The sequence below is a fragment of the Manis pentadactyla genome, chromosome 15 (assembly GCF_030020395.1).
Source record: "Manis pentadactyla isolate mManPen7 chromosome 15, mManPen7.hap1, whole genome shotgun sequence".
In the NCBI taxonomy this organism is placed as follows: Eukaryota; Metazoa; Chordata; class Mammalia; order Pholidota; family Manidae; genus Manis; species Manis pentadactyla.
This window is the reverse complement of record NC_080033.1, coordinates 33,835,537-33,848,123: the sequence shown is the minus strand read 5'-3', so window position 1 is coordinate 33,848,123 and position 12,587 is coordinate 33,835,537. Positions and strand designations below refer to the sequence as shown.

General features: G+C 35.1%; 1 protein-coding gene across 1 annotated transcript in view; it reads left to right on the top strand.

Moving 5' to 3' along the window:
• The window catches only part of ITFG1 (integrin alpha FG-GAP repeat containing 1), a 326,936-nt gene that overhangs the window by 41,244 nt on the left and 273,105 nt on the right, over positions 1 to 12,587 (top strand). Inside the window, exon 6 of the mRNA XM_036927467.2 lies at positions 4,093 to 4,187. Within this exon, the coding sequence (XP_036783362.2) occupies positions 4,093 to 4,187 (95 nt within the window). The remainder of the gene's footprint in view (positions 1 to 4,092; positions 4,188 to 12,587) is intronic.

Sequence of the window (12,587 nt, the reverse complement as noted above, 5' to 3'; positions counted from 1 at the left end):
TAGGGAATCTCCTTCCATTTTTTCAGGCGCTGGCAGTAGTTAAAGAGATCGCGAGTGATGTTAGGATCAAGAGTTCTCCCTGTGGGCCATTGGTTGTTATTGTCTAGGGTGTATGTTGGCCAATCTTGGGAGCAGTATTTGTGGAGAAGTTTTGGTTTTATATCAGGCATCAGGGAGAGGGTGGCTAGATACTTGAGCAGGCATTCAAGAGGTGAACTTTCAGGGAGGGATGAGGAGGCTCCCATGGCTAAAGGACAGAGAAGGAGACAAACAGGGGAAGACGAACAGAGATCCTCAGACTGGGAACAGACCACAAGGAGACAAAGGGCGTCCCCAATGATCCTTAGTGGTCTGCGGAAACTCGTATACGAGTCGGTTTCTTAGGAAGTGTGAGTCGTCACCCAGACTTCTCTAAGAAGGCAGAGTGCCGGAGTCCGAGGTACCTAGTACTATGAGTTTTCGGCGGAAGGAACAGAAGGAGGGGGGAGGGAGCATTCTCATCCGCAAAGGAGTCACCTTGTTTATGGCTGTTGGAGGAGGGGCCTGGGCCTGAGGGTCCGCTGCAGCCGTGAAGGCCTAAGGCGGGGAGAATTCCCTCCTCGTCCTCGAGCGTCAGGGCCTTGCCAGTCGATCACGGTCAATGGCGCTGCGATAGCTCAGGGAAGAGTGGCCCACTCTGGGGGAATACTTACCCAAAGGCCAGAGAGGATTGGTAAGTGTGATGAGCCAGCGCCAGAAGAAGAGGACGAGGGCAAGCTGCTGCTGATGTCGGGGGAAGATGGGGCCCAGTTGGGGTGTCCCGTCTCCCGGGTTTCAGCACCAATGAAAGGAAGGGAGCGACACACAGCAGCAATTCACCGGAGAATTCCCCTTTATTAGGGAAAGGTGCTGGGTTATATAGGAAGGGGCATGGGGTGATTGTGGTGTTACTTCTACGGGGCTGGTGGCTATTGACTAGGTGCTGGAATTAGGGGGGCGAGGGGTGATTGGGGTTCAGATGGCGCCGGCGGGAACTGAGGACCCGGAAGAGAAGCAGGAGGTTCGCCATCTTATGGGTGGGGGCCTTTCAGAGATAAAAGGCATCCAAAGTAGTAAGGAAGCAGAAAAACTCACTATAGATGTCATGATACTATATATAGAAAACCCTAACAACTCTACCAGAAAACTTCTAGAACTAATAAATGGATTCAGCAAAGTTGCAGGACACAAAATCAATACATAAAAATGTGTTGCTTTCCTATATACTAACAACTAACTAGCAGAAAGAGAGATCAAGAAAATTCCATTTACACTTGCATCAAAAAGAGTAAAATACTTAGAAATAAACCTAACCAGGGAGGTGAAAGACCTGTACTCTGAAAACTGTAGGACACTGGTGAAAGATACTGAAGAAGATCCAAGTAAATGGAAATCTATCCCATGTTCATGGATAGGAAGATTTAATATTGCCAAAATGGCCATCCTGCCCAAGGCAATTTGCAGATTCAGTGCAATCTCTTATCAAAATACCAATGGCATTCTTAAATGAACTATATCAAATAATCCTAACCTTTATATGGAACCACAAAAGACCCCAAATAGCCAAAACAGTCTTGAGAAAGAACAAAGCTGAGGGACCCTGATTTCAAGCTATAGTACAAAGCTATGATGATTGAAACAGTATGGTACCAGCACAAGAACACATCCATAGATCTGTGGAACAGAAAAGAGAGCCTGGAAATACTCCCATGCATATATGGTCAATTAATATATGACAAAGGAGTCATGAATATAAAAAGGAGAAGAGACCGTCTCTTCAGTAAATGGTGTTAGGAAAACTGGACAGCTACATGCAATAGAATGAGACTAGATCACTGCCATTCCCCATACACAAGGGCAAACACTAAATGGATTAAAGACCCAAATGTAAGACAGGAAACCATAAAGCTCTTAGCAGAAAACATGAACAAGAATCTCATGAACATGAACATGAGGAACTTCTTTCTGGATGTATCTCCCCAGGCAAGGGAAACAAAAGCAAAAATAAACAAGTGGGACTAAATCAAAATAAAAACTTTAAAAGCAGAGCAAAGGAAACCATCAACATGATACAAAGGCAGCCTACTGTATGGGAGAATATACTTCCAAATGATATGTCTGATAAGGTGCTAATATCCAAAATATATAAAGAACTTGTACAATGGAACACTAAAAAACAGTAATAATCCAATTTAGAAATGGGCAGAGGACCTGAAGAGATATTTTTCCAAAGACATACAGATGGTTGACAAACACATCAAAAGATGCTCTACATTACTAATTATCAGGGAAATGCAAATCAAAACCACAGTGAGATACCGCCTCACACCAGTCAGAATGGCTATCATCTAAAAGACAAGAAATAACAAGTTGTCAAAGATGAAGAAAAGGGAACCCTCTTACACTGTGGAGATGTAAATTGGTTCAGCCACTGTTGAAAATAATAATTCCTCAATAAACTAAAAACAGAAATGGTATATGACCCATCAATTCCACTTCTGGGAATTTACTCAAAGCAAACAAAATCATTTTTTTGAAAAGATAAATGCACACCTGTGTTCAGTGCAGCAGTATTTACAATAGCCAAGATACGGAAGCAACTCCAGTGTCTATCAATAGATGAATGGGTAAAGGTGTGGTATATATAAACAATGGAATGTTACTCTGCCATAAAAAAGGACATCTGCCAATTGCAACAACATGGATAAACCTTGAGGTTATTAGGCTATGTGAAATAAACCAGGCAGAGAAAGGTAAATATCATATGATGTCACTAACATGTGGAATTTAAAAACAAAACAAACAAAAAATAGACCCCTATATGTTGGACAACAGACTGTTGGTTACCATAGAAAGGGTGGGTAGAGGAATGGGTAAAATAGGGGAAGGGGATAAAGAGGTACAAACTGCAGATTGTAAAATAACTTAGTCATAAGAATGGAAGTACAACATGGAGATAACCAATAATAATGTAGTATCTTGGTATATGGTAGTGAGGTAACTACACATTCTGTGGCAAGCAAAATGTATATAATTATTGAGTCACTATGTTACACATCTGAAACCAATGTAATAATTGTATATCTACTTCATATCAGTCAAAAAAAAGTGAAAATACAAAAAGAGTATGTGAGAAGTCTTACAACACAAAAATAATGCAATAAATAACCCAGTTTAAAAATAGATGAAGGATTTGAGTAGACCTATCTCCAGAGATATACAAATGGCCAGTAAGTACATGAAAACATGCTCAACATCATTAGCCATCAGGAAAATGCCAATCAAAACCACAAGATACTATATCACACCCTCTAGGGTATCTATAATAAAACAAATGTACAGTAATAAGTGTTGAGAAAGAAATAGTGATACTGTAACCCTCTTACATTGTTAGAATGTAAAATAGTAAAACCACTTTGGAAAACAGTTTGTCAGTTCATCAGAAAGTTAAACATAGTTACCATGTGACCCAACAATCCACTAATAGGTATATATGCCAAGAATTGAAAACATATGTCCACATAAAAAGTTTTACATGAATATTCATAGCAGCATTACTTGTAATAGCCAATAATAGAAACAAGCCAATGTCCATCAACTGATAAATAAATTAAAAGTATAGCTGTAAAATGAAATAATATTCAGCCGTAGAAAGCACTGAAGTGCTGGCATATGCTACACCGTGGGTAGATCTGAAGATATATTCTAAATGAAAGAAACCATATACAAAAGGCCATATATGATTCTATTTATATGAAATGCCCAGAATAGGGAAATCTATAGACAGAAAAATTAGTAGTTACCATAGGCTGAAGAGAAGGGAGAATGGGAATTGATTAATGGTTCAGGGTTTCTTTTTGAGGTGATGAAAATATTTTGGAATTAGGTAATGGTGATGGTTGCACACTGTGAACATATCAAAAGCCACAAAATTCTATATTCTAAAAGTGAATTTTATGGCTGGGAAATACCTTCATAAAAAAGCAAATTTTTTCATTACCTTACTTGCAGCAATTTTTCTGTCTTAAAACAATGCTCTTGATACTTGCCTTAAGAAAATATCTTTTTTTTTAGGAATTTATCGTGGCATCCTGCATTGACCACTAACATTAAAATGCGAATTCCACATTCTCATGCATTTATTGATCTGACAGAAGACTTTACAGCAGGTGAGTTACATATAAATGTAAAATATTGATTTTGACCTGCCAAAGAATTAGATTTTATTTACTACTTTCTTATTAATCATTTTTTTATTGAACTGAATTATAAAACCCAAATGTTAATAGGTAGTAAGGAAGTCAGTGATATTGGATACATGTAAAAAGTAATGGATAAAATAAATAAGTCTTCAGTAGTATTGTTTGTTAACCACATCATAATTTAGGCCCTTGATTTATGAATTTGTGATAATTTAGACATGTTGCCTGATATTTCTTTCCCTTTTCATTTAAAAATTGATAAATAATTTCTAAAAATTAAAAACATTTAAAAAATTTCAAAGACTTTTTAAAGATTTTTATTATGGAACATTTTAAACAGAAAAGTAGACAATGGTTTACAGGTTTACTGCTTGTCTTCTACTCTACAAGATTCTACTAGTTATGATATATACATATTTATCATCACCTTGCTTCAACAATTATCAGTATAGTATATGGCCAGTTTTGTTTCATCTGTACAACTACCCAGGAGCCCCTCCCATCCCAGATAATTGCAAAGGAAATCCCAAATATCATATCCTTTCATTTGAAAATATTTCAATCTATATCTCTAAATGATAGTGTTGATTTCATTTTAAGCAACCACAGAATCATATTTAAACCTAAACAAATTTAACAATTCCTTAATATCATCAAATAATTGTTCACTTTCAAAATGCCCCAGTTACCTCTGAAATGTTTTTTATGAAGTCAGTACATTCATACATAGGAAAAACATCTGTGTTGTAGAATTACTCAGTCTGGATTTTACCAATTCTATCCCCATGGAGTTAAAATGTGTCTCTGTCCCCTGTACTTCCTTTGAACCAGTAGTTAGATTTGGATCCTTGATCAGAATCAGGCTTTTTTTTTTTTTAGTCAAGAAGAGTTCCTAGACAAAAGGTGGGCTTGTGGTGGATTAATGATTGTGCATTGAGCATTGACTCCCCTATGCAGAGTTTTGTTGTTGTTGACAACCATTTGGTCAATAAGTATGAGAGATGCCCTCTCAAAAAAAAAAAAGTACAGACTTCCAGTTGTAAAATAAATAAGTAACTGGGATGTAATGTATAGCATAACATAAAGAATATAGTCAAAATACTGTAACAACTTTGTATGGTGATAGCTGGTAGCTAGAAATATCATGTATATAAATGTTGAATCACTGTGTTGTACACCTGAAACTAATGTAATACTGTGTGTCAACTACCCTTCAATAAAAAATAAAAATAAATAAATAAAAAAAGAAGAGTTCCTAAGTATTGCTGCTTATCTCAGATCATTAGAAACACATAATTTAGGTTTTCTCTCTTTTGTGATGTTAAGATTGATCAGTAACTTCAGTTTTTCTCAGCTTAGACCATTCATTATAATGCTCTCCTAATGATCTTAGCAGCTATTGATGATCATTGTCAGGTCAATTATTTCAATAAGTTACAAAATTGTGGTCTAAATATGTCACTCCCCTGTATATATTATTTTCTGGAATTTTTTGTTTTAAATAAAAAAGAAAATTCCATCATTATCTCTTTAATCACCTGAAGTATAGTTGAAACAGACAGGTTAAATGCATGATTTTTTTTCACTCCTCTCCACTTTTATTTCCAGTTTTTTAAAAAGAGTGGTAAAATAAACATAATGTGAAATTTACTGTCTTAATTAACTATATTTAAGTGTACAGATGTTAAATACATTCATAACGTTGACATACCATCTAACTCTTTTCATCTTGTAAAACTAAAACTCTGTACCCATTAAATTGTAGGTCATTCTACCCTTCCCCCGAGCCTCTGACTCCCACTAATCTACTGACTTGATTTTGACTACTCTTAAGTACTTCAAATAAATGAAATTATACAGTATTGGTTATTTTGTGATGTCTTATTTCAGTTTGCATAATGTTGCATAATGTCCTCAGGGTTCCATCATGTTGTAGCAAATGTTAAAATTTCCTTCCTCTTTAAAGCTGAATAATATTCCATTGTCTATATACCACATTTTGTTTATCCATTAGTCTATTGATGGACAATTGGAATGCTTCCACATTTTAGCTATTGTGAATAATACCTCTATGAAAATGGGTATACAAACATCTCTTAGAGATCCTGCTTTCAATTCTTTGGATATATATCCAGAAGTGGAATTGCTGGATCATACGGTAATTTTTTGAGGAACTGCCATCATAGCAGCTTTACCATTTTACATTTCCACCAACAGTGTACAAGGGTTCCAGTATCTCCACATACTTGCCAACATTTATCATCTGGGTTTTATTTTTTTGTAGTAACCATCCTAATGAATGTAAGATAGTATCTCATTTTAGTTTTGATTTGCATGTCCCTAATGCTTAGTGATGTTGAACATCTTCTCATGTGCTTTGGCCATTCATAAATCTTTGGAGAAATATCTATTCAAGTCCTTTGCCTGTTTTTAAGTGGGTAGTTTTATCGGTTTGGTGTGCTTTCGTTATTCTCTATTCATCAGTTATATTATTTGCAAATACTTTCTCTCATTTTATGGCATGCCTTTTTACTCTGTTCAGTGTCTTTGGTTGCAAAAATTTTAATTTTCATAAAGCTCAATTTGTCAATTTTTGCTTTTGTTGCCTGAGTCTTTGGTGTCCATCGAATAAATCATTGCCAAGTCCAATGTCATGACGCTTTTGCCCTGTATTTTCTTATAAGAGCTTTGTACTTTTATCCCTTGCATTTAAGGGCACTGATCCACTTCAAGTTAATTTTTGTGTATGGTGTTAGGTAAGGGTCCACAACCTCATTCTTCTGCATGGATAGCCAGTTTTCTCAGCACCATTTGTTGAAAAGACTTGTCATTTCTCTAGTGAATGATCTTGGGACTCTTGTCACAAATCCTTTGACCATATATTCAAAGACTTATTTCTGGACTCTGTATTCTATTCCACTGATCTGTATGTCTGTTTTATGCTAGTACCACCCTGTTTTGATTACTGTAGCTTTACAGTAAATTTTGAAATTGGAAAACATGAGTCTTCCAACTTTGTTCTTTTTCAAGGTTATTTTGGCTGTTTGGGGTTCCTTGAGATTCTGTAATGATTTTAATATGGATTTTTCTATTTCTATCCTTTATGGATAAGGAGTGTACTCTCTCTGCAGATCACTTTGAATAGTATTGACATCTTAATAATATCATCTTCCCATCCATAAACATGAAATGTGTTTCCATTTATTTATGTCTTGATGATTTCTTTCAGCAATTATTTATGGTTTTCATTGTACAAGTCTTTCACCTCCTTGGTTAATTCCCAAGTATTTTATTCTTTTGGTTCTTTTTCAAATGTTCTTGTCTTCTTACTTTTCTTTTTGGATTATTCATTGTTAACGTATAGAAGTGCAACTGATTTTTGCATGTTAATTTTCCAACCCGCTACTTTGCTGAATTCATTTATTAGGTCTAATGCTTTTTTAATGGAATTTTTAGAGTTTTCTACATAAAAGATCATATCACCTATGAATAGAGATAATTTCACTTATTCTCTTCTAACTGGATGCCTTTTATTTCTTTTGTCTATTCCTCTCATGTTTACCAGCTTTCAAACACTTCCAATGTACTTTTGCAGTTACATTTATATACAGCATATTAATTGCAAATAAGTAAAGCATTCTTGGTAGCTGCTATAAGTAATAAAACTCACTTCCTTTAAAAGTGTTCCATGATTAAAACACCTAAACTTTATTTGAAAATAGTAGCAAATAATATTGTCAGGCAGCTGCATCTGGGGAGGTCTCTCCTGAAGGAGAAAGAATTCTCAAGCAGGTCAGACAAGTGTAGGCAGCGAATGGCAACTGCTTTGCAGGCAGCAGAGAGCAAGGAAGAATAGAGGGAGAAAAGGGAAGCTCATTGAACTCCTGCTTGGCATAGGGCAAATCCCTTGTGAACTCCTAAAGCCAGGGTCGCTTGATATCCAGTATCTGCTTGAATCTACAATGTGGAAACTAAGATCCTACCACCCCAGGATTTGGGGGAGCTGCAGAGCACTGGATGGAGTGAGATTACATTCTGAGAACTTCCCAAAGGCAAAGAAAGGAGATTTCCAGGCAGCTACTTAAGACCATGATCGTACAGCTGTCCGGGTCACCCAGGCAAAAGGAACTTCCAAGCTCAAATCAGAGATCTCAGTAGCCCTTTCCTGCTTGTCTGAAGTAGGACAGAGAGAGTGAAAACTTGTGCTCAAGTCTAGAAAATAGAACGAAATAGCAAAGTAACAAGCATGCTTACCACTGGAAGAGTGCACAGACAAAACAGTAAGTTGAGCAGTGAGAAATCTTTATTTAAGGCAAAAAGTACACAAAAAAGGGGGAATGCAGGCAACCTCAGAGAGGAGGTGCACTTCAGGGCTTAGGATTCTGTCTTTTAAGGCTTAAGAATGGGGCAAAGGACAGTGGTGCCAAGGGGTAGGGGTCTTATGATGTCTTTTTCCAGTGAGAGACATCATGACACCATCCATATCCTCTAGGTATTCTGTTAAAAAAACTTAACACAAGAAATGTATTGATCCTGTTCTCCAAGATAGTGATTACCCTCAAGTACTGGGAACATATCAGGACTCCTTGCCTTACCTTACCAAGGAATATGTTAGGAATCCTAACTCCCTGGTTTTTAAAATGGAATCTTGACCTTAAGATGGAGTCCCTCCTGTTCTTTTTTTAATTGAGATAACGTTGATATACACTCTTTTGAAGGTTTCACAAGAAAAACAATGTGGTTATTACATTCACCCTTATTATCGAGTCCACCCCATACCCCATTGCAGTCACTGTCCATCAGTGTAGTAAGATGCCCTGTAGTCCCTGTTTGTCTCCTCTGAGCTACACTGTCTTCCCCATGATCCCATGTGCACCAATCCCTCCTCTTCTTATACAATTTATATCTTGGCATTTTCATTATAGGCAGGAAAAGTTAATCATGATACTTGTCCCATGTCCCTGCCTTACCTCAATATTGAATAATTTAAACATTCTATCAATTCTGGATGATGTGGACTTTGCTAGCACATTTTCATTATGTATATATATAATTTGCAAAGTTCAGAAAGTTTTAAGGCTCAAATTTACCTTGGAATTTAGTGACTTAAAACAAAACCCTAAGTTAAGCCTTTTGCCCAGCAAGTTTTCTGTGGTTCTAAGAGTTTAGGTTTCTGAGTAATGTGTTGAGGTTGGGAAGAGAAGAAAGAATTTAAGAAGAGAAAAGAGGTTATTTTTGCTTTGGTTTTCCTGATATACTAAATAAATTAAGTGAAAAAACAATAAGGTTTTGAATACATTGCCATGAAAATTGCCTTAAAAGCTTGTTTTTCAAGATAAGACAATTCTAGTTTGGTTCATCTTCTGTTATCTCATTCCATATATACAGAAACACACAAACTTTTTTTTTTATAATTCCTTTTTGAGGAAAGATCTAACTTATGAGGTTTTAAAAACTTAGTTTCTTTTATTTCAGTAATATTAGACTTAATTAACTTTGCATTTAAGTAACTTTTAAAGAATTTTTAGCTATTTTTATACAATCAGCAAAATCTACTTTAAAAATTTTGTGATGAAATAAATCATAGCCACTTGTTCATAGGATTTGTTATTTAAAGGAAAATGTAAAGAAATTATCTTTGAGTAATCTTTTGGAAGTTAAGTTAAAATATGAGGAAATATTTAAAATTACAATTGTTGGAACTGTGTTACTCAAAACATTATCTCTGCCTTTTAAATCAGTTCAGCAGTTACTTAGTGCCTGCTCCATGAAAAGCCCTGTACTCCTTATTATGTGAAATACAAAGACAATAGGAAATGCTTTTAGCCATCAAAGATCATTTAGTTTTCTGGGAGAGGCTTTACAAGTCTAGCCATAATATGTGGCAGAATGAAATAAGTGCAAATTAGTTACAAACCTCTATGTAATAACAAGGGAGGTGGGCTATATGAGACTCTAAGAGTCCTATGCAGTTGAGCTAAGAATTGAGCTAAATGAAAAACATGGTGAGTTTTATGTTTCTCATTGTCTATAGTATGCTCATTCATTAGAAAATAGTTTTTCCAAATATTAGCTCTAAAAGGAATTCTTAATATAAGTGAGACTTCCTATGGCAGACAAGCTATATAGTATAGTAATTGAATTCTCCATAGCAAGTAATTCTTAAAACATTTTTATTTGTTTATTAGGTTTTTAAAAAATAATTATACCAAAATTAATGCCTATTATCCATTATGTGGTTGTAACATAGTTTATGTAACTAACCCTTTTTGTTAAAACCATCGTTTCTAGGTTGTTGTTTTTTATACATAGTGCTCTGGTGCTTTATTTTGTGCACATCTCTCATAAGTTCCTCAGGGGGAGTTCTTGGAAGTGAAATAACTGGGTAAACAAATATAAATATTTTTAATAAGTTGAAACATTGCCACATTGCCTTCCTTAAAGTCTGTACTTAGATTCTCTGCCGTTGCCAACACGTGGGTATTAGCTTTTTAAAAATTATTACCATTTTGACAGGTGAAAAAAAAATTAATTATGATTTTAATATAAATTTGTCAGATTATTATTGAAATAGGATCTTTCTTTTTCTTATGTGAATTGACTTTTTCTATGTTTTCCTTTATGTTTTGCTGACAGTTACCAGTTAGTTAAGGCTATCCTTAGAGAATGAAAATGAAAATCAACATGAAACTAAATGAAAATAAAAACTAAGTGTGAAAATTAAAAACATTAACACCAAAACCCAACTCAGTGAAAACAGTTCATTAGGAAAGCCAAGTCAGCAGAACCCATGATATAGCCTAGACCAGGACCAGTCTTGGAATGTCAAGGAAGATGAATGGTCTCCATGTCCTATGTCATTTATCTGTAAATATCTTCTTTCTCAGCTGGACTTTTGATATGGTTCCATTTTATAACAGACCTGGTTTCTGGTATTTGTCTTTAGTTTTGAAGGCAGATACCATTTCTTTAGTTATCTAATGAGGTGAACAGATGTTAAGATTGATTTTTCTTCTGTAGGAATAAACAAATGTAACAGTCTACTCTAGGTGACCAATGGCTGTGCATTTCTGCTGTGCATGGAGAAGTGATCCAAGAGACTAAAAGCCAGACTTTATTTTCTTAAGATGGATTTTTGAAAAAAATTAGATAATGAGAATAGTGTGTTGATATGCAAAATGTTTTAGAGTATTAAAGAACTAGAAACCTTGAAGACTGTTGGAAAAGCTATAGCATATATGGAGTCAGAGCTGCCATCATTAGTTGGTAGAATAACAGAACTCTCAGCCAGAGTAGAGAATTCAGGAAGAGCATTTAATTTGGGAGAATGTATCTTAAGACAAAAATCTATTTGAGGGAATGAGTGGCATATACATGCCGGCAAACCATTGTCAGTTTTGCCCTAGAGCTTGAGAAAACAGGTCAAGGTCAAAGTGTTAATTTGGGGATTCTTCTGCATTGTTGAGGCCTTAGGAATAGCTGAGCTCTGAAGAAGTGAGCTTGGAGTGGTAAAAAGAGAGGGCTATAAATTCAGTATTTATTTTATTTGCTTTTGTTTGACCGTTTATTTATGTGTGTATGTGTGTCCTTTTTTGAAATTATTTAGAAGTTACATGATTATGGCAAAAACTCAAAACAATTCAAAGGTGTATGAAGCAGAGGCAACCACTATTTTCAGCTTCTTCTGTATCCTTCCTGAAATGTTCTGTATAGATATACACACACTACGTTTTTACCCAAATGGATTTAAGTTTTGTATGTAATTGTGAATCTGTCTTAATTCAGATATATTAGCATATCAGTGCATACAGATCTACTCTATTTAATGGATTAATGGTGTTGAATTATATAGATACTCTAATTAAATATTCATTTCTCAGTGGACATTTGTTTGCTTCTCTTATTTACAGCAGTACTCCATTAAACATTTCTATTCATATGTCTCTGTTCTTGTGCAAACAGGAGAGTATTAGATATTCTCAGCCTTTTAATTAAGATTGTGCCTGGCTTTACCTTCCCTTAAATATCTCTTATCATAATATATTTCAAATGTACTGAAGAAAACAAAGAATAAGCTAGAATAAACAAAGAATACTTTTTAATTCTAATACGTATTGTTGTTGCCATTCAGTGACTCTACCAATTTATAGTCGTCTCCAAAATGTATGAAAGTGCTCATTCTTACCAACATTGGATATTTGCTTATCATTTGTGTTTTTAAACGTGTATTTATTAATTATGAATTATTTCAGGCACACAAAAAAATAAATATATTTGGTATTCTAAATGTTCGCATTTTTTTCTGGTCTAGTAGATAAGAAATCATATCTTGTTTTAGTTTGCATTTCATGAGTTGTTATTAATGTT